This window comes from Aplysia californica, unplaced genomic scaffold, assembly GCF_000002075.1.
Source record: "Aplysia californica isolate F4 #8 unplaced genomic scaffold, AplCal3.0 scaffold00387, whole genome shotgun sequence".
NCBI classification, from domain to species: Eukaryota; Metazoa; Mollusca; class Gastropoda; order Aplysiida; family Aplysiidae; genus Aplysia; species Aplysia californica.
The window spans coordinates 255,172-277,828 of NW_004797657.1; the positions used below are offsets into that span (position 1 = coordinate 255,172).

General features: G+C 38.7%; 1 protein-coding gene across 5 annotated transcripts; it reads right to left on the reverse strand.

Moving 5' to 3' along the window:
- Positions 1-186: 186 nt before the first annotated feature.
- On the reverse strand, positions 187-21,636 carry LOC101852195 (RNA-binding protein lark). Of its 5 annotated transcripts, none has more exons than XM_005103707.3 (7): positions 21,478-21,636; positions 11,614-11,749; positions 10,938-11,021; positions 10,413-10,516; positions 9,607-9,912; positions 5,403-5,438; positions 187-1,518 (listed from the first exon to the last, which is right to left on the reverse strand). In XM_005103707.3, exons 2-7 carry the CDS (start codon positions 11,737-11,739, stop codon positions 1,428-1,430), a joined length of 747 nt encoding a protein of 248 aa, XP_005103764.1. In that variant the 5' UTR covers positions 11,740-11,749; positions 21,478-21,636; the 3' UTR covers positions 187-1,427. The 5 variants fall into 5 exon arrangements, with proteins under 5 accessions (XP_005103764.1, XP_005103762.1, XP_005103761.1 ...); XM_005103705.3 differs by having other exon boundaries at positions 21,471-21,636; XM_005103704.3 differs by lacking the exon at positions 21,478-21,636 and adding an exon at positions 16,848-16,927.
- Positions 21,637-22,657: the final 1,021 nt, after the last annotated feature.

The window sequence follows — 22,657 nt, forward strand, 5'->3', positions numbered from 1 at the left end:
TCATTGAATCCGGGTTATTTTTATTAATTTTAAAGAAGAAGAAAAAAAACGGGAATTCATCTCCTCTCGTTAAATCCGAGCTCATTGAATCCGAGTTCCACTGTACAAGTGTTGGTAAATGCAAAAGCAACACCCATAACATTAACTACAAATGACAAGACAAACAATAAAAACCAAAATAAAAAATGAAAGACCAACAGACAAATTTTATTCAGCTTTGGTCCACCTTGTCAAGTGCATTACAACATTCTTAATCCAATTTACATGGACAACGATGGTTCATAAGCTTATTTTACTGTCACAAGAAGCTACAATTACTCTTGATCATCCCAGTGTACGTGCAGAAATTACCCGGCACAACTAGAAATCTAGCGCTTCACAACATGCTTCAATGCTTCAAAAACTAAACCTGGCGGCAATAAAATCAAAGTAAAGCACAGAAAACATTCAGTAAGCCCTGTATGGGTAAAGGTATCAGACAGCACATCTGAGAACCACAAAGAGTTCAAAATGCCGCTTTTGATTGGCTGAATCTCCTGACACTTCTTCTAGTACTTTCTGTACTAGCTGTTGTAGCCTAGCCCTGAGAGCCGTGCACGTCATTCACTGCGCTGTAGTTGTAATGTGTTACAGGAATTGGATTGTCGGGCGTTTCATTTAGAAATGCCGGAAAGAGACAGGCAACAAGAAAAACATATACACACCAGATTCAACTCAGTGACCACTAAAGCCACTCTCGAGTCAACAACCTTCATCAACAAAGCTGACAAAAACTCTCCAAATTGTTTAACAAGATCGAGGCAAACACATTGAGAAACGCTTGCTTACACCAAAAAAAAAAAATCTCTAGAAAAAGAATAAAAATGTAGTATCTGTATGGTATATTTACACATGAACAGGAACTTTAGAGAAATTAATTTGGCATGATATTCAACAATGAATACGTTTTTGTTTCTGAACAATGCAATACTTCATGATGGGGGGAGTGCAACAAAAAAAAAAAACCCATTAAAAAAAAAACAACAACAAAATTCCCCGACCCAATACAACTAAGGGTCAAACTTGTAAATTATGTGGCAGGGATGACACGAGGCTATGAAATCCTGTACAGAACACTTTCAATATATGGTCAGGCAGGTACTAGAAACCTGATTACCATAATGCAACAAAATGTCTGACAACGTACAACAAAACATTTTCGATGCAAATCATTACAACCATGAAAAAAAAAGGGATGCACATAGTGGATCAAAGCATAAAAAATATAAAATTTGAAAAATAGCTGTTGGGTGATGGGGTGGGATCAGACTAAAACATTTAATGAATGAGCATGGACAAAAAAAAACCCAGAGGAAACAATTGACAATATTCATGAGGTGCACTTGTGCACACAATGTTCTTTAGCAGTGGGGACCAGCAGACAGTGTTCAGTAGGGGCCGGGGACACGTCCCTGTAGCGGGTTGCGAGGTGGTGGCTTGATGTCATCTACAGCACTGGCGGCTCCACTGGAGGACAAGCTGGGGAGGACAAACACAGAATATCAGTCAGATCGCCCAGATCTTCCCAAAACTTCCTCATCTAGGAGCCCAACACGAGTTAAGAGAGTTTGCCTTTTGCCCCACAATCAGCATCAACAAAGCGGTCGTCTTAGACACGGACACCAAATCTCACCATCGAAGTGAAACTCTTGATTGTAGTGTAGGCATACGAAGTGGAAAGCCAACAAAGATAGGTGTACTTTAACAACAAAGACTCCTGGCCTTGAGCAAAACACATTCCTTTTAGTTTATAAGACAACTTGAGAACTGCAAACTAGCTTTAAAAAAAAATACTGTCGAGAGACTGCAAGACAACAATGCATAAAATTTTAAAAAACGACGAGAAAATAAAATACCATTGTTTTTTTTAGTTTTAGTAAGAGTTTTACGGCACTTGCAACACAATAGGTCATATAAGTGCCGAAGATTAGGTGTTACAATAGAGGCACAAACAAAAAAGATGGGGGGGAGACAAGGATGATAGATGTTGGATAGGAAAGAAGGAGCAAACCACACCAGAGCACCCGCCAACCACCCACACCATGGCATTATCTCCCCCCCCCCCAACTTAGTGCCACTTGGAGAAGCAAAGCAGAAGATGGAAAAACAAGACAGGAGCTTCGTGACTTCTGACAAAGTACATATACATTCAAATCAACAGGCAAGTTGTCCAAAAGTAATTTTGACTCCCATTCAAAAGGCAACAAACAAGTAACATGTTAGAGAATAGTAAGTCAGAACCTCTTCCAATGGACACCAACCCTCTTTTGTTACCAAACTGGTCGACTTGTTTATGAAAATTATATAGACCCACTTCGTTTTTTTAAAGCATTATAAAGGGCAAATTTAACAAACATTTCATAAATTCCAAACAAGTCTATAAAGAAAAAACAAATTAATACAAACAAACAATCAAAATGCACTTTAACTTAAACAACAATGATAAATCACCATGTCAACCTTGTTAAAATATCACCTGTTGTATTTATCCAACCCAATCTACTGTCAATATTTTACCCAAGCACAAGAAACATGGTGGCTCTAAATTCTCAGCAGAAAAAAACTTTTTTTTAATGGTCTGTAATATATTATATACTTTTACCTGTTTGTTGACTAACCCTAGAATCAAAGTAGATTAAAATATGTTAGACGACCAAATTTGGTGATACTATAGAGCATTCAAATACACGTAATAGAACCAGACAACCCCCCCCCCCCCAAACCACTGATCAATGAAAGTAGGCTAGCTCAGACAAAGGTTTAGGTCTACATAATGAATTAAGTTCTCGTCTGTGGGGGGAAAAAAACATTTCTACATGATAGGTCCTATATAGAAATGCAAGCTGTTGCACAAATTACATGATTGATTGTTATAACGAACACATGCACTCAACAAAATTGAAAGTTAGGCCCATCGACCTTGTTACATGTTTCTTTGTACATCACTTGTTGCCATGAGTTTAGTTTGGTAAAAGTTTTAAGGCACTCGAAACTGCATATGGTCATATGAACACGTGGGACATAAGTTGTTTATTTTCACGTTAGTTTGTAGCACAGCTTAGATTTACTTTGCAAATCAAAACGGTTGAAGTACCGGAACTAAAACATTTTGTTTTGCCACAATATAACACAGGCCCATAATTGTTCTGTAACAAGAAACAATGAAAGTAAGGAAACTGGTTGACATCACAATAGAAGCAACTTTTTTCAAGTGATCTCACGAAATGTCAATGGTTACCAGACCAGTAGAGAGTAATAATCATCATCACAACTCAATTCCTTTTTTTTTTAAATGTCGAAGTAAACATACTGATAATCACCAACACCCAGCCTGCAAAGCTAAAAATCTATTAATAAGCAATATTTGTGGATAGTTTAAAAAGTAAAGTTGTTCCCGAATCCAATCCGGATATTAAGGATTGCCCTGTTAGTGAGACAACTTCCTGGGCCTTCGGCATATTGTGATAGGGTGGCCAGTTCCTTTCCACACCGCCTTTACTTCCCTAACTTGAATTCAGGTACCCATTACTGCTGGGTGGGCAGGAGGGGGCGAAAAAATCAGTGTCCGAACCAAGGCTCGAACCCGGACTTTCCGTTTTGGAGACGAGCGCACTAACTTACTTCAGAAAAATAGCCAGACATGACACATTCAGAGTTTATTATTGAAGGCTTTTTGTTTTGGCTTTGCAAGGTATCTTTTATCGGTCTCAAAAGGGTTCAGACAATTTTAAAAGATGGAAAGAACAGCATATTCTCAAACAAAATGGAGGTAGTGTGACTGACTTTATAGTCCTCAACTGGTACCAGCATCATCAAAAAGAAGCCCTTTTGAATTGCTTTTTAGAAAAAAATCTCAGAACATATCACTCAGTGACATCTTTCATCAAGTGTTCACTTTGTGAACTCTCTGGATATTTATCTTACCCAAATGTCTGAACAATCAATTTTCACCATGTAGCATTCATGTTTCAGTTTTGGGAAGTTATCCAGTTGGCAAAAAGTTAAAACTCATCACCATTAGAGAGATTTTTGTTATGGAACCCTCAGCCTCAATGTACTGAGTTGGGATAAAACAAGTATATAAGATGCAAAAGAAAATAGCAGAGGAGGATAGCACTGAGATCTACCAGTAGTTCTCCCAATAAATCACCCTGGCAAAAATTTAAATTACTGTTACTAGCCTACTTAATACACAACTGTGGAGAAAAGGTTCTCCTGTCCTCCCTCAAATTCATAAAATGTGAAGAAAAAAAAAAGGAAAAATTCTGAACAAGGAATTTGAGAAGCTTTAAAATGCAGCACTGCTGACATTATTTCATCAAACACTATGTTTGCCTTACTATTTGATCATTGGGCTCTTCTCCACATACCCACTACAAAGTTAACAAATGTACATAGGAGACTGTTAAAGCATTGCTGTTTTAGTAATGTCTTGTAACATCGTGCTGAAAAAAACCCAGGGCCCATCAATATGTCAAAGGGCCCCACTGACTTTGCATTAAACACAGGTTGGCCTACCGCTGTGCTTCACAATCAACACATTTGTAAATGGCGATTCATAAAAACAATACATAAATAAAGCCTTCCTTGCTTACAAAGCATCCTTCAAGAGCCTCACTTAGTTCTAGGCAAATCAGATAAAACCACAAAGCAACTTAGTTATAGTGAAAGGGAGACACATACAGACTAGACTTCCACCTTACAAAAGTGTCCACCACCAACTTAGACAAATGCTTCCGGGTTTTTTTAAATGAGGAAAGAAAAATTGTAACTTATATAAAGAGCAGTAACAAGTGAAAAAAATAAATAAATAAAAGGAATACGTTAAAAGAGGAGCATACATGAAACCTTAAAAAAGCAAGCCAGGGAAGAGAAACAAGACTCATTAATCAGAACAACCAAATACACATTTTGGGGAACAAGCATGCAACAGCGCACAATGCAAAATAAGGTACACGAAACTGCATAAAAGAAGCAGAAGGGTAAATTATGGCTAGCAATAGTAACACTATCAAGATTCGATGGTAATTTTTTAGTCTTCTGCTTTAGCTCATTGATGTAAACAGTTAACCCCCAACAATCCTCCTTTCCAAACAACAGTGAGTCTCTATTCGAAACAGTCAAGGGGAAAGTTAATTGGATCATGTGTAAATGGACAATACACGGCCCAAAAGAAATCCTTCAGCAGTCTTACCCAGACATGTGTCTAGATTTTAATATTCAAAGAACAAAGTCACAGTAACAAGTGAAAATCCACACGAACCAGGCATTAGCAATGAGAACTTGTGAAGAAAGACTCAATATCATTTAATAAAAACCCAACAGATTTGAGACATAACCAGGTGAGCCAACTACTTACTCACCTCAAGCCGTCCCCATAGCCATCAAGGGCGTCATACCTAATTGCAACAGTAGAGAATAATTAACACACTTAGTCATGCGGAAAGTTCAAGTAGAGGAAACACAACATACTTTCACCATGACACTTCGAATCCAACTTTCAAGTGTTTGAAATTGCAATTTTATCAAATTTATAGTATCATTTAAATCCCTGCACGTACACCTCCAGAAATGTGGTCATTATAGACTTCATTCAAATGGAAACAGAAAATTGAAGTAATACAGTGGTCTGATTACACCCAAAATCCCAACAGCTGAGCCTTAAATCATTTTTTCTGGGCATATACTAAAATGAAAAAAAAAAAAACCCACTTTGATCCTCCATATGAATGGAAAGTGGACCTAATGGAAAGTGGACCTAAAGAAGAGACAATACTTGCTTGTAAACAACAACTACAGACTGTTCACAAAGCTTTACTCAATTGCTGAAAATTAGGTAAAAACAAACTAGAGGAATTTGGAAAATCACTCTTCATGTACAAAACACTCAGTAACTCCCAGCTGGACAGCTACAGAATGTTTTCACCCAACAGAAGGTCAATCTGATCATAGTTAACTCAGCGTCGACATGTTCTATGCCCCTCAGTACACATCTCATCTTTAGTGGCTAACCGCTATCAAAATGAGCCTACATTATTCAGATTGATTAATGGGTTGGTCTGGGCACTGACCCGGATAAGACACTGTTCGCCCCAAATATCACTTTATTTCCCCTAAATCACAAGAACAGGTACTGGTACAACATGAAGAGACTACAGTACAGGTAAAGCTTTTTTTTTTTTAATTTGAGGTTGTCTACTAAAATAAAGAAAAGTAACTGATCAACAGAAAAACATGGATGTCCTAAACAGGTAAGAAATTTACAAATATGTTCGACACATCCATAATGCAAATAAATCCTAATAACAAGAAATGAAATATCACATCAAAAGAAAATCAAGGCAACTAACTGTGCCAGCATAAGTCGGAAGATAAAAACACCGCCATCATGAAAAGTGCCCAGTATCGATAAAAGGATAGACGGATGGATAGCGAGTGCTCCTTTTTTGGAGTCAAAGAAAGAAAAAGGTAGAGAGCAAGCAATGGTGATGAGCCTTAGATTTACATCTTCTACTCTTTAAAAAAAAAAGAACTGCTCTTACTTCAGACCAGAATCATGATGATGTAGCCAACACTGGTCAGAACAAGTGAACCACCCCTACTGTGTAATCACTTCAGGTGACTTCCCAACCCATACCTTCTCATTCAAACAAATACAGACACACATGCACACAAATATTATTCCTACACCATGCAGCCCAATGTAGCCCGAAACTGTCTGTCTTCGATGACACCCTACCAACCCATCATTCAAAGAAGTGCTAGCGTATTTCTCATGACACACTACACCACAGGTAATGAGCCAGCAGTGCGTCCATGCAAGAGAAAGGAAAAGAATTATGCTGATCAGCCTTATAAATCATTTCTTTTTAAGATATATTTTCAAATTTATTCCTACTTCAGATCACTGTCATCATGACGATGTAACCAACACTGGTCAAAGCACACAGCCCACTCCTGTTGAATCACTTCCCGTTCCATAGGGTCTATCCTCACATTCAAATAACCAACCACACACATGCACACAAAGAGTAATTAACACATCACGTGGCACAACACAGTGCTACACTGTCTGTCTTCGATCATAATTTACCACCCAGCACCCACTCTCACATGAGTAGACTGAAGGAAAGCACACTACAGGTAATGTGTGATAAAGCATCTCAATATCAATAGTGTATGTGTATATCGTTGTGAAGGGGCCAGCCTGATGGCTCATGTAATCTCATACTCTCGATGACGATGGGTGTATTGTTATGCTTCATGCCCACAGGGCCATTTGAATTCGAGGCAATTGTGAGGAAAAATTTGATCTAGCTTCTCAATACAAACTGCTCAACAGATCAGGACGGGTGTTTGAGAAAACTGTTGTCAATACAAAAAAAAACAAAGCAGTTCAGTAAGGATATGGCAAATTGTAAAAGCTATCCCCAGGATATCAAGTTTTTCATTTCATGTTATTTGTGCTTGATTGTACATTTCAACATTTACATGCATTTTGATTAATATAAAGAGACGGAAAATGAAAATAAATTAGAAGGGAAAACATGAGGTTTTGTGAAACTTGTATTAAGCAAACAGGAAGAAAAAAACTGGATAGATATATATATATATAAGTCCAAATGATGCAAAGCACAAAGTCATGAATACACTAAATATAAGGATATTACTACATGCTGAAAAAAAAACTACAGTGAGAAAGAAGCATAGCAACCTCATGAATAATATTGATTAGCTCTTTAATTACAACAAACAGAAAACAGTGGAAACAGAAAGACTACAAGTTCCCAATGGTAGACAAACCTACTACTAAGTATACAGTTGAAACTGTCCAAGACAGCCACCAGGTCGTCGCCTCAAAACTATTTTGTCCAAAGTGAACTTAAGTAAAGAGGGCAAAACAGTTCTGAGGCGACAAAGTGTAAAGGAGAAAATCAGTTGTTTTAGACAGGTCACAGGTGGTCATCTTACACGGTGGCATTATGTTTCTAAAAAAGGCTTGGGGGGAAATGGGAAGTGGCCGTTTGAATAGGTGGTCATTGGCGCAGGTTCAACTATGGCTTGGAACACGTATGAAATGCACATGAAGAATGACTAAGAAAGACTGATGAGAAAGGATAATATTACAATTACAAAAGACTATTCACGACTCAAAGATATAGTAGCTTTATTTCTAAGAACACTACCAACTAATTATTGGGTTCCCTTAACTCTTTCACTACCATGCATTACTATTAGATGCACCCGCCGTCATTAATCTAGGAAGTGTCTCACTCGATGCTATTTCAAAGCCCCGGAAAAAGCTTGGAGTCAAACGAGTTACAGTTAAGCTAGTAAGTAAAATAACATGTCTTGAGATACTGACACAGCAGCGCCAATTAACTTCTCATGTCCACAAGTCAGCATTAAAATCTTATAAATCCATAAACTTTCTAAATCTTTCCTTTCCACAAACACTCACATCAAAGACAACAGCCTATAAAAATGTCCCTTATAGCATTGCCTTTCAACATCAGTATCATACATCCTCTTGTCCATTATTGTGAACACTCAACACTCAGCATCCAAAAACAAAAAATAAAGCAAAAGTTTCTAAGACAGCATAGAAAAGGTCAAAATTGTATAGATAATAAAGTGAGTAGCTACTGAGATCACACAAATGCAAGAACCAAGGAGGGCAATTTTTAGACTAAAATCACAACGAAGTAGAAGTCCAAGGTGTTAAGATGCTAGAAGTGTGTGTAGATAAAATACTGCCATGAGCCATAACTTGAGAAAAACCTTTGAGACCATTTTCTTCAAATCACATACCGCCCACAAATATTTTTTGGTTTGCTTGTGTAGTCTTAGGGTTTTCCTTAACCCTTAGAGCGCTGATTTCTTTCCCCTTATATTTTCCCTCTGTGCTGAATTTATTTGGGAAAAACGCCAGATTAGCACATACGCTTTTTTTTTTTGCCAATAACTTTTTTATTTGTCAAAATTTCTAATGAAAGTAAGAATAAAAGTTTTAGATTATTGAAAGTTCTTTATGAATATGTGAAGCAAAAAGTATTTTGTTAAGTTATTGTTGTAGTAGTGGTGTTGGAAATGACTGAATAAAAACTGCCGGTTCATTAGATCTCTAGATCTAGACCTGAGTCTAGATGCTTCGTAGGCCTACGTTATATTCCACAAAGTGTTAGCTCTAGCATCAAAACCCTCGAAATCATCTTCCGATTCAACGAAAATACGCGGAACATCTTCATCTGAATCTGATGGGACACTATATTCATGTTTGTCGTGGGTCGCAATCGCAAATTTTCCAACTTTGCTGTCACTCGACTTCAACTTTAAAACAAAATACTCCTCCCGTCTCGATCGAACCCTGTGACAAGAAAAATGACGGGCGAAATCAATTCTGCGTAGCCTACCAGCCAGCAGTATAAAAATTAGTACTTTGTTCTTTTCGTATATCGCGTTATACTATGCCAATGTCTATCGAGACCGGCGGTCGCGATCAGCACTTTACGGAAGTTCGAGATCTCTAAGGGTTAATAGTCAAATGTCTAGTAAAGCAACTCTTACCTTCTTCTCTCATAGTAGTCGTAGTACGGATCCCTTGGAGGAGACCTCCTGTAGTATTCTGGTGATGGTCTGGCATATGGGTCACGGTACGGGTCTCTGGGTGGGGGCACTGGCGGCAGCCTACGCTCGTAGGGGTCATATCTGTATCGGTCATACGAGGAAGATGGAGGATACATGCGAGACCGCGCATAATAGTCATATGGATCAGGGTAGTATGCTTCTCTTGGTGGGGGTCTGTCGTAGACGCGGAACCTGCCCCCACCTCCACGCATTCCCATACCTCTTCCCCGGCTAGAATCACGTGATCTGAAATATAAATGCCAGGAAGTGATCAGTTTGATAAATATGCAGACAACACTTTAGTACACTATGACATACAGAGAAGAATTACCAGACATCTGTTGAACTCATCTAGACCAGAACACCATCCGGAAAACACTATCGATTTAGCTAATCTTTTGCCCAAAACAATACTACCATGTACACAACTCAACTAAAATTAAGTTGAGAAGGGAACAAATTTCAGCATCCTTTTCAACCCGATCTCTGAAATTAAACCTGTCTCCCACAGGATTATTTTCCCGGCCTTGCACATCACTCAATCAAAATCAGTATGGAGCTGGCGATATAAATAGAACATGAACTGACACAAGGAGGCCATTCCTATGCTAAAGTCTTTCAAATTTTCATTTGCCAGCCCTCACCCGATGTATTGTGCAAGCAAACACTATAAGAAACAGGTCAATAAAATGTCTGAAAGCTTATTTCTTTAACAACACAAGACATTGTAACCACTGACAACTTACGGTCCTCTTGGGCACTCCTTTGACCAGTGGCCTTCACCTCCACAGCGATAACATTCTCCCTTGCCACCCATACCAGCTTTCTGACGCACTTTACTGCGGGAAACCTAAAAAGAAGCAACATTTACAGAATGAACAAGACATGTCTCAAGGGACATGAATTTCAGTGAGAGGGGCGGTGGGGTTAAACTTGTTTCTCCTTGAGCCTATTCTTTTAAATAATTGGCTACAAACTTGACTTTAAGGCATATTTCTTCAGGCTCTAGGAGAAGTACAAACCTAAAAGAATTGTAGCGTATTCATTTTTATATCCAAATACTTCTACTAGACGTCAGAAATCAAACAATTTTGAAACAACTAAAGTTGATACTTTTATCGGAAATGATCATAAGTTTACTCTGCTAACTATTATAGAAGCTACCAAAAATTATCACGAGTTTACTTAACTAGTTAAGAGGAATCTGTATCAAAATGAACGAGCCAAAATGACTATAAATACACTACAGAGCTGAAAAGCGACAATCTTACTTCCACTTTCATATTTGTTCCTCTGTACACATGTCCATCCAGGGCAGCTGCTGCAGCTTTTGCCTCTGATTCTTGTTCATAATGCTGAAAGAAGAATGAAGAATAGAATTAAAAGGGAACTAAAAAGAACAAACAGCATTTTTAACATGATTTGTTCATCAAAAGACACAAGGTAACAAAAACATGCTAACAAAATAAAAATTGAAAAAAAAAAAGGAAAAACATCAACTGTTTCTGTGGAGGGGTGTTTTCTCACTATTCCAGAGCTCTCTTTAGCCACGAAACCTGCCAGTGACATACACGTCACAAAACAGGTTATAACTAAATCAAAACAAATTAACGTATTTTGATAGTATAGCCGTTATCCAATAAAAGAACTCCCAGTAAGAAATGGATTTTTGGCAATAGGCGAAAATTAACGTCAACTTCGTTGTAAAGGATTTTGACCAAGCCACTGACAGTGGATCACCAGCACAGCAGTTCTGACCACAAGCCGCTGGGAGCAGCTAGCCAGGAATAAGTTTTTAAGTCAATACAAGGACATCTAAATCTTGTCCTTAAATATTCATCTCATTAAATAACTATTACTTGGCAATTATCAATTTCAAAATATAAGTAACCAAAAGTGTGATTTTGAACATGCTTTACACCAGTTATCATCTGTCAAAATACTTACAACAAAACCATAATCTTTGAGGATGTCGAACTCCACGACATTGCCATATTTCCGGAACATCTGCTCCAGTTCATCCTTGTTCACCTCATCAGGCAGGTTTCCAACGTACAACTTGGTGCCCACCATCTCGGCTCAACTGAGAACAAGAGGGTTCAAGTCTTTATAGCAAAGTATAGAAGACTCCACTCTTCATATCCCTAGACCCTTCTTATAATGTTGCTTTTCAAAATAATAAATCAGTGTAGAAAAGTGATAAGTTGTCCTCGCTATGTAAAAATCAAGTACACTACACCATAGCAAATGCAAACACTCTTTAAGCACAAGAAACAAACTCAACATCGTTGAAAAAACACATTCAGTAATCTTTCATCTGTCAAAATTCAAAAATGGACAAAAATCCAAGGCAAATACTTCAGCACCATAGACATGTTACTGCTGTCTCAGTTCAATTCATCTTTTTCTCATCGCCTTCTTGTTTACTGCTTTGCTTCGTAAAAAGTCTTTCTTGACAGGTTGATTTTAAGAATGCTAAAGAAAATCAGTGTGTTGAAACTGGAGAACAATGTAAAATGTTTTACAGATATCAAACCCACAAACATTTATCATGCTTAAGCTCATTTGCTTTTTGCATTACTAGTACTAGCACATTAGCTTCCTCAAAAAGCTATCAATTTTCAAAATTAGCTTGAAAAACCTCTCTACAACTAGTTAAGATTATGTCAATGATAAAACAAAAGCAACAACCAGGGTATAACATTAATTTTCCGCATTTTCTCACATTTCCTGCAAAATCAGGCTGTCACATTAAAAGCCTTTCAGAAAAAAACATACATTTGGGGGATGCTGTAACTGCACAGTGTATTCAAGTAATTTAAGCGAATCAGTTCTTGGGTATATATGTACAAGGATTTTTTTTTAACCATCCATACATGAAATTAAGATTTTTAAAAGCTTTCGCAAATCGGTGATTGACAAAGCAAGGCCTGAAATTAAGAGGATTAGGGATTTAGAACTTAGAACCTCACCCCTTCCGACATTTTTCCCATCTTTATTAAAAAAGACCTGCTATCAAGACAACCTTATTTTTTAAACTTAAGAATATAGTGGAGTCCACTAAAACCAAACACAGTTAATCCACAAGCAGCGGCAGGCCAACTGAAAGAAAAAAGAATCCCTCTTTCTTTTTTTTTTACTTTATTATGTGAGCAGTCTTTCTCAACAGAAGAGATTTCAGTTTAAGGGGACTTCACTCTCTATACATTCATGATAAGAACTGTCCACTAATACAAGTCATGAATGTAATCTTTTCCACAAATTTCATACGCTGTACACACCAATGTCATTACAATCAAGTGTCAAAGTCAAAGTCACGGCATTTAGATCAAACCATCATGAAAAAAAGACAGAATTGTTGCGTGGTCTCAGTTTGACAGTCAACAGATTCAAACAATGAAATTTCAGATTTCCAAAACAACTTTTCTTCTACATAAATTACATTAAAAATGGGTTTTCTCTTTTTAAAAAACTTAACAACAACAAAACACCCTTCATCATTTCTAAAAAAAAGACAGAGGTACCTGTCTAGAAAAGTGACTTTTCACTAAAAACAGAGTTGAGTAATAGTAATAAGTCGTTAAAAAATTATGTACTAAAACTGCCAAAAGCAAAGGTTAATTTTTAGCCATTTTGACTAAACATCAGTTTTACTCAAAAGAAGGGACTCTTTTCATCACCACTTCATTACAAGAAGTAATTTTTAATCTTCAGTTCTTGAGAGTGATAATTTTCATCGACCACTTTTAAGCACTCAACCCATTTAATAAAGATTACCTTAGCAATTATTGGTTTTATTGTATTGCAAATTTCTCAATTGAGGGCCAAAAAGCATGAACCATATACCCCTCCAAAAGTGTAGTGTAAGTTTATGTCTCCTTATGCGCGATGCGAAGTTTAGTCAAGCGCCACAGTCGCCAGGTGTGTATCCTTACACGCAACCACATAGTGCCAAAATTTTCAGTCGAGTGCGACAAAAGCACCAAAAACTGTCACCTTATGCGCAACGCGACATTTAGCTGTGCGCGACTGGCAATTCACAGAAGAGAGAGAGTGACAAATTTTAATGTCAGGATGAACCAGGAAGTACAAAGTACGTCAAATAAGAGTTCTATGATCCACTGACATTTTTTATTCCGTACATGGCCAATCCCGTGTAAGTCCTCGTCCTCCTCCTCCTCCTCCTCATCCTCATTTTTCTCCTCCTCCTCTTCCTTTTCCTCCTCCTCCTGTTGTCCGTTAAACAAACAAAACAATAAAATCAGATCAATAAAATTTCCATTGGGTCGAATTGAAGATGGACATCCTACGCACACATACACACACACCACACCACACCACACATGGCGTGTCGACCGGCACTCCTTGGCTAGGTATTTTGACCAATGGTAATGCTCTATACTTGTCACACCCCCAGTCTGTCGCATGCTACGAGACCCTTATGCTTGAGGAGACAGTTTGTTTATAATCTTACTTTATTGATTCTAGAGCGTCAAGGAGCACATGCGACACAACGTCGAATCGCACATAGAAGACAAGCTCTAAGTGAAAGGAAAACATTTTGGTTGTCATTATTGGACTTTAAGACCATGAATCAATTTAAAAAACTAATATACAACAACAAAGGAGTCATTTGACTCAGTATAAGAATGACTTTAGTTAGAAAAGAAGGAGTCCTTATTTGAGCTACCTTTACCTAACACCCTCCGAAAAAAAACCTTATTTGAGCTACCCTTTTATCATGAACGTTAATTGATTTCTCTTGCATAATTGAAAGTCCGGGAAGAATTCCTTTCACTTTCCCAGTTCAGCATCTTTATTGTTCAATTTAGATTCATCTGTGCTCAGCAACAGTATACACCTCCACTTCTACCAGAGTATAAATTAAAGACTTGATATGAATTAATTTCTGTATAGAATATTCTGGCAAAAAAAAAGAAATAAAAAAGATTGGCCTGAGGAGTACTTGAATAAATATAATAACTTTACATAGAATAGGTATAGCATTATGGGTTGTAAGGGTGTAGGGTTAGGATCATAGTAGGCCTACTCGTTGGGGGCTGTGGCCAAAACCAAATTATCATACAATGTACAAGACTTGAGAACGCCTGTGAATTTCAGTAAATAATGTGTGCTGTGTTTGCATAAAAAGAGAAGCACATGAACATAATTGTGGTTATTTAGTGAAGGGAAATAGAAAGAAAGAAAGGAAATATTAGAGGAAAGTGAAAAAACAAAAATAGGACCAACCAGTGGCACCCTCTAACCACCCGCAAATTTCAGTTAAATGGATGATAGATTCTACTAATTCAAATACTAAGTTACTGCATCATTCTCATTCAGTTTTGCTCTGCTTTCTTTTGTTTATGTTTTGGTGCTTAACAGAATACCAGGGTATAAATTATAAACCATTCACTCTGGAAGTACAGTCAAACCTGCCCCGACGGCCACCTGTGTAAGACGGCCACCTGTACAAACCGCCACTTTCCTTTTTCCCCTTTGTGTTTTTTCTATATAATTTAACTGTATAAAACAGGCACCTGTCCAACGCGGCCGCGGTCACCATATTTTAACTCACAACCCCTATCACACTAAGCAATAACACCTGTCTTAGACAGCCGCCTTAGTGACTCCATTACGTTTTGTCATAAATTGTGCATTGGCCCCTGGCGTTGTGGGCGAACCATCAAAATTCACTCACTTGTCGTTGTTGTTAGGTAGTCCCTCCAACCGATCATGTTGCGTAGGCCCCTCCCACTGTTGACCAATAGGTACCAATTTTCAGCTGCTGGTGAGGTTAGCGTGTAATCCCTCATTCCCATAAGCCCCGCCCATACAAATCGTAAGTGAGATGAGTGGTCACTGTTTACCCAGACTGTAACAAAGGACGTCAACATGAACTTGTGACAGAAACGTCGCTCGTTCTCAGAGAGGTGGCGACTCATGTGTTTGTTTTAACATGGCACTCGGTCTTCCTTGTCTGATACATTTCGTTTTATTGTCACCTTTGCACTAAATCAGCAACAAAATAAAAATTACAAACGAAATACAAACCAACAACAACAACAACAGAAACAACAACAACAACAGAAACAACAATAATGAGGCTACTGACTACTTTCAATTGGGACCTCAGATGGGAATAGTTTGTTTTCTTCCTCTTAATCAATCCTGCCTAAGACGGCCACCTGTCTTATACGGCCACTTTTCTCCTTGACAATCACAATGAGTGGCCATCTTACACAGGTTTGACTGTATTTAAATTGATAAATAAGGCCTACTACTACTATTGTGTATACATAATCCTAGTTCTATTTGTGTTTTTCATATGTACTGACTTCCATTCGATTCACTCCACCACATTCGGCATTCAGAAGGACTAGACAGTGTCACTAAGAAGACGCTAAGACAAGGTAAACTACATTAAGATTACATTTTTTTAATAACAGAAAATAGAGTTGCAACCTTCAAGCCTTGTTGAAGGCTCAGAAAGTTACGTCAACGGGTGTAGCCCAAATAAGGCAAGTGCTTATTTGGAATATAATATATAATTACATAGCCCAAAGGTCACTCCAGAGAGAAAAGTGGAACAAACAAAAAAAACTATGCATGTAGCATTTGTCTGTGGCCCTGAATATCATGCAAAAAGGCAAAATGAATCATGTTTTTAGAGGCAGAGATGATATCCAGATTTGACACATTCAAAACTAATTTGCAAACATTGATAGTAGGAGAAACATTTGCGTGCAGTTCAACAAGTCAAATACAACAAATTACAAAAACCTAATTAAACTAACTCACACTATTTGATTAAACAATTTCATTTCAATATTCATCAAGGTTAACAACATGACGAGAACAGGAACATTAACTAAGCTCATAGTGATGGCAGACATTTAAATAAAGAAAAGAAAAAAATTCATTTGCACTCTGGCAGAGCTCCAAATCAAGAAACACTACAAGAATGACGAATACATTAGTGTTACAAGTTATAAAAAACTTAAATTTGTCTTGATAAAAAGCATTGACTTGGGTGACACTGTTACTGTACTGTATGCCGAACTAGTGATAATATATAAAAAATATATTAAAAATTTATTGCTGTCTTGTCTGTCAAGAGTGGTCTATTAATTTGGAACTCTCACCAATATCAACCAAGCAAACTAACTGATCTAGGTTACCTTGAGCAGGGGTTGTAAGTAGGTACGGTTGTCTCCCAGAGGAAACAGTACATCATGTACTGAACTGGCAAGCTTTATGGGCAACCATGGGTCATGAATGCAAGTGCAAGATGACGATGTCATGACTGTTTCGTTTGAAACGTGAGTCCTGCCAAGAACCCGATTGTCATTGACAATACAAATCTCGAGCTTTCACCGATTAGACTTTTTGAGAAAAGACAATAAACCAGAAACCCGATTGCTTAATCTAAATCAAGATCAAGACGGCGAAAAGTTTTCCGTCAATTACCCCGATGGCATTGACATCATCATCATGGCTTCGTTTCACCGAGACAACAACACACCTCTTCAACTTCGCCGTTTAAATTATACCACTACCACTCACGGAGATTTAACCAGTCCAAGTCCAACATTTAGATATTTAGGAGGGTGGTTTTTGAAAAAATAACTCCCGCCAATAGTCAAACCTGCCTTTTATCGAAAACCTGTGTAAGACAGAAACCTGTCATTTACGGAATCTCCCCACCGCCCCTTGATAAATTCCTAAAAATTACCTTACTTTTATTAAATCCTTTCTTCTAAAGCTGAAACGGAAAGAAAGATTCTTTCCCTTCGGAGGGTTTTTACCTACACCTGTCTAAGACGGAATATAATGTCAAAGCTTAATTGTTTTGCCTACTCAGCCCTCATTTGATTTGAAACAAAACTTCAAGTTTGGTTTCATCTGCCCTAACCTTTACTTTACACCATGCTGCCAGGCGAGGAAGGGGAGCAAGGGAGCAATTTTTTAGGGGTAGATGTTACGCCAGCCATGTGAGCCCTTAGCGGTGCACATGGTCAGGGTGGTGCGGGTATGAAATCTCTTTGGTGCCTGTGATAAAGCAGTGCTCCAGCACGGAAACTTTCGGGTAACCAGAGGTGTGAAATAAGTTTGACCAATACCTGCTGCCCTGATCATAAAGCCAGCGGGTAAACAGACTTTCCTAAATCATTGTTACATAGCACGGGAAGAGTGGCATTGGTTGACTGTGTTTATTACTATTACACCGATGAGTGGGGCTACGGGTAAAAGCAAAGAAGATTTAGTTCTCAAACATTTCTGAACTGTTTATATATATATATATATATATATATATATATATATTTTCAAACCAGCAGACCCAAGGAAATACAAGCACTGGTGGCAATGGATGGATAATTAGGACAAATGCAATGCATTAATGGAGAGAGGATAGCACTTGAGAGTGAAAGTTTTGACCACTGCTTGCCGACCGGACAAGCGACCCTTGATCCCATCCACTGGGTTACACTGAGACCCCTCTCCATCTCCCCCTAAATTCCCCTGTATATGATGTAATTTTTTTCTGGCTCCCTCACGTTTCCGTCTTGCATTTACTTACAGGTTCGACTGAAGCCTACTATCATTTTCAAAATCAAAAACATTAAATTCCTCGTTAGAAACTGTCAAGACAAAAAACACACTATCTTTTGACTCTAGCTAGAATTCAGCTTAGCCTACTGTATCCCAACAAAAACACAAATTCTGTTACTGTGCCTTGTATCTAACTTGAGTTAGAGCTTCAGCTTCAGTCAAGTGTGCTATTTGAATCCGTCAGTGTAGTAATTTTAAGAAAACTACACATTGAAAAATGATGCTCTCACACATGGTCAAACATGAAGCTGCATCGAGCACACCTCTGTGATAAGCCCAAAAATATAGATGACATATTTCCGCCATATATTTTTGTTAAATTGTTGTCTTCCGGGGCTTCCCTTGCCACTTGACTAGATCTAACCGTGGTGGGCCCGCTTTGCCGCTTGGCGTGTGACGGGCTACGGCACTAGATCTAAGTTTCATCACCGACTGATTGGGCTGTGTGTGTGCGCGCACACTTGTGCGTGTGTCTGTGCATGTGTGTGTGCATGCTCTTGTAATGTGTGTGTGCCTGTGTGTACAACTTTGAGGAGAAGGTAAATTTATGGAACGATAATTGCCGACATTGTTTTAATAAAATAAAAGATAACATGAATCTTAAAATACAGTGGAACTCGAATTTAACGAGGTCGCCAGGCCTGACCTAAAATCTCGTTGAATCCGAGAGATCGTATAGCAAACACGAGGTTTTCGTGTAGATAATTACAAGCACTGAGCAAGTAATGTATTAAGAGAAGTCACAAGTAGTGCCTGAAGTGCCTGCATATTATGAGCTGTTTAAAAAAAAGACCAATTTGTTCAAATGCAAACGCCTGTGTCATCTCGATTGTTTACCAAAGGGTTGTGTTGCTGTGTTGAGCCTAGCGTACGGCAACTTTTGATTCCATAGACCACAATTCATTACGTAGGTCTACGTCAAGACTAGCTTTTATCATTGTAAATAATGATCAGTTGCCGGGGAAAAAAAAAGAATGTGACGCGTTTGTATCTGCGACGTTCAAAGCCCGTAGGCTATTGCGCCCCCCTCCTTCCCTGACACACACACACAGCAACACGTGTGCAGGCCGCCCATCCGACCCCGACACACGTAGTAGACACGTCCGCGTGCCAACAATGCATGTGTTGGTATGAAAAAAGGCAGCTGATTGGTCGCATGCAATCGGCTAAGTGAATAATGGTTCACGATGCAGGTGCAACTGATGGTTTCCGGGAATCGATAGTTCGTTGCGGGAGAAAAATGAGCAAAGCACGTCTCGGGGGCTGTTCACCCTGGAAGCGACCTCGTTGAATCCAAGCTTGCTGATTTAAGTGCTCGTTGAATTCGGGTTATTTCTATTGATTTTAAAGAAAAAAAACAGGGAATCTATCTCATCTCGTTGAATCCGAGCTCGTTGAATCCGAGTTCCACTGTACTCTAGAAAGAAAAAAAACGGAAGGACTTCCATACCAAGCGACCACCCTGACAAACACTAATAAAGAAGGGACCTAACCCTACCTCTTCCCCTAACACTAACTCTAACCAACCCTATCCTATGGACCCTAAACCCTACCCCTCTATCCTACTATCTCCTAGTGGTCACTCGTTACGGAAGTCCCCAAAAAACAAGCACGGCAAGATCAAGTCAGCACCTAGAATATCTACTGGCGATGGAAACCCTGGAAGACGACAAAAATAGATGGCGGAATACGTCATCTATATTGGGAAAATAACAGAGGTGTGCTGGGTGCTCGCTGCAGCTTCATGTCATTGTCAATGGTAGGGTGTAAGAGGATTTGGCTCATGACACACAAAATTGAAGACAAAGGTTTGTCAAAGGTTTAAAAAAAAAAAAACTTTAAAAAGTAGAGATTTTTTAATAGATCTAGACTCTCTAAGTCATAGTCTCTATGGAAGAGGCCAACACAGCAGTTGACACATTAGATCTAGATCTCTAGATCTAGATATAAAAGGCTCAGGAATAGGAGGATCTGTGTGTTGAGAACTGCGGATAGATCTAGATCTAGGCTAACTGAACTTGAAGTATGCACAGTACAGAGGGTGTCGCATTCAACTAGGTTGCCGGGACCGGCTTTCTCCTCGTTGAATCCGACCTCTCGTTCAACGTGACTAAGGCTAAAGATAAGAAAGGAGAGTGTTTGACCGTCGTTTATATATGCGTTTCAAAATATATTTTTTTTGCGGAACACTTCTCGTATGGAAACATACCCTTTAACATATCTAGAATCTAGATTCTAGGCTTAGATATATAAAGTAAGGAATCCATAAAGTAAAGGCGGGAGCTTGGATTTTCTGATCAGGGGAAGAAAAGAAAATTTTAAAATGAAGGTCTCGATCTAGACCTACCCATCCAGAGTTTATCCAGTTTCTCACAGCCCGCATCATGTTCCTACTCACCCCCTCCCAGCCCAACCGTAGGCTAACCCTCGCCCATCTTCTTGGCTTTGCCCTTATTTTATTAGCCTGAGGCACACTAGATCTAGATCTAGATATCTACAGCAATACAAATGTGTTAGGAATCAAGGATGGGCGTTGTGCTTCGCGTGAGATGGAGGGAAAAAATCGCAGATATAAGGATTGCCTCACTGGATCCGACTTCGTTGAATGCGACACCCACTGTACATCAGAGGGTGTACAGACAGAACCACTGAACTTGAACTGGTGCTCAAATTAAACTTTATAAACTATGATGGGTCTAGATATCTAGATATTCTAGATCTGGACATAGCCCATCATTTTGTTTTTGTAGATCAAGATCTACTTTTTTTTGTTTTTGTTTTGTTTTTTTGTGCATGGCATGCGAGGTGACTCATCCCCACCCACCAACGCCAACCAAATTATCAGTTATTTCCCAGGGAAACTAAGACTAAGAAGCAAAGTAAGGGACGAGGGACTCAATTGACGTGTCATGAAAAATGCAATGATATAGATCTAGATCTAGATCAAGATCTAATTTGAAACATCAAACACCGACTCTGATGTTATCGCTAGAACCGACGACGACAGCATCGCGTAAAGGCCGGTCCGCTGCATAACGTGTCGTAGTAATCGCGGTCACATCAAAGTAGATTCAACGCCATTTTGATTCTTTGTCCCGTCACCGGTGACCACAAAGCTTTGGCTGTACTGGGAAAAGCAAAATAAACCGTCCGCATGGTGTAATACAATTGACAATACCGTGAAGTCTTACCACGTACTCGTAAAGTTACCCGTGAAACTAAAAGAGTTTACGCCAAATTTCTCGTTGATGCTGTCGTCCTGTCGGACCCACGCGTGTTCGCCGGTACTTTCGCTGCGCTTGACGCCTGACGCAAGGCTCGCTGGGCTCGTTCGCTCGCCCGTCCCTCGTTTTCAATGAAAGTTGCTAAAAATTGTTGAACACGCTAGGCCTTGACAGCACAAACTACGAAACGAAAATTACACTTTGGCCAACCGCGAACTCGTGGCCTTCCCACGAGGCTCGGAGAGCTGTTCACGCGTGGTTGTCAAATTAAACCTACAGCCAGAAAAGAAAGATGTATTGTCATGACATCAATCTGATTCTGTGATCGGTTAGATTTTATCAAAAATGTGTTTATTTGTTTATCTATTTGTCATCTTTTCAGGGGTAGGGATGGTTTTTAAAATTGTATATTATTGGACGATCAAATCGTTACGCGTAAAAGAAGAATTAATTGTATAAAATTGGACAATCGTTCGTACGATGGATTGGAGGCCAGATCGAAAAATGTTAAGCGCCGCTTAGTATTTTTTAAAAGTAATTTGTATGTGATGTGTATCATATTTGGAAGAGAGTAAGTGGGACGCAGTAAAAAAAACAAAATAAAACAATCCCTTTGAAATTTTTGTCGCCTCGCGAAATTGAACTTTGGCCAATGTAGGTTAGATCTGCGTAGCAAGTAAAAAATAATTGTGCCCTTCATCAGGACTTCACTTTTTGATTCAACGTATCAAATAAATACGTGTAGTGAGTCGAGAATAACCAGACTTTAGCAAACAAATTTTCAATTGATAGTGAAGTTATGCACATGTATCAGCATCAAGATAGTGTTGTGCTTGTGATGTCAAAGTAGAGTACAATATATAGCTCCTTTCGTCTATGAAGATGGTCAATTTAATTTAAGATGGTCTCAAGGTAGACTTCATGCAGCTTTTTTCATGGCAAAATGTTCCTAGGTTTGAAGCGCAAATTCTGTTGCAGTGCTTGCATGTTCAGTGAAATGGATCGAAGCTCTGAACATGTATAATTCTGCTGTTTTACTTTCGTCGTTGGTGCTCAGCCTGGTTATTTCTGAGGCTGCTCTCTAGCACAGTATAGTTCTTTCCTTTATCATCCTCCTCCATGTTTTCCTGTCCCCAGCTATTTCTTCCTAGATG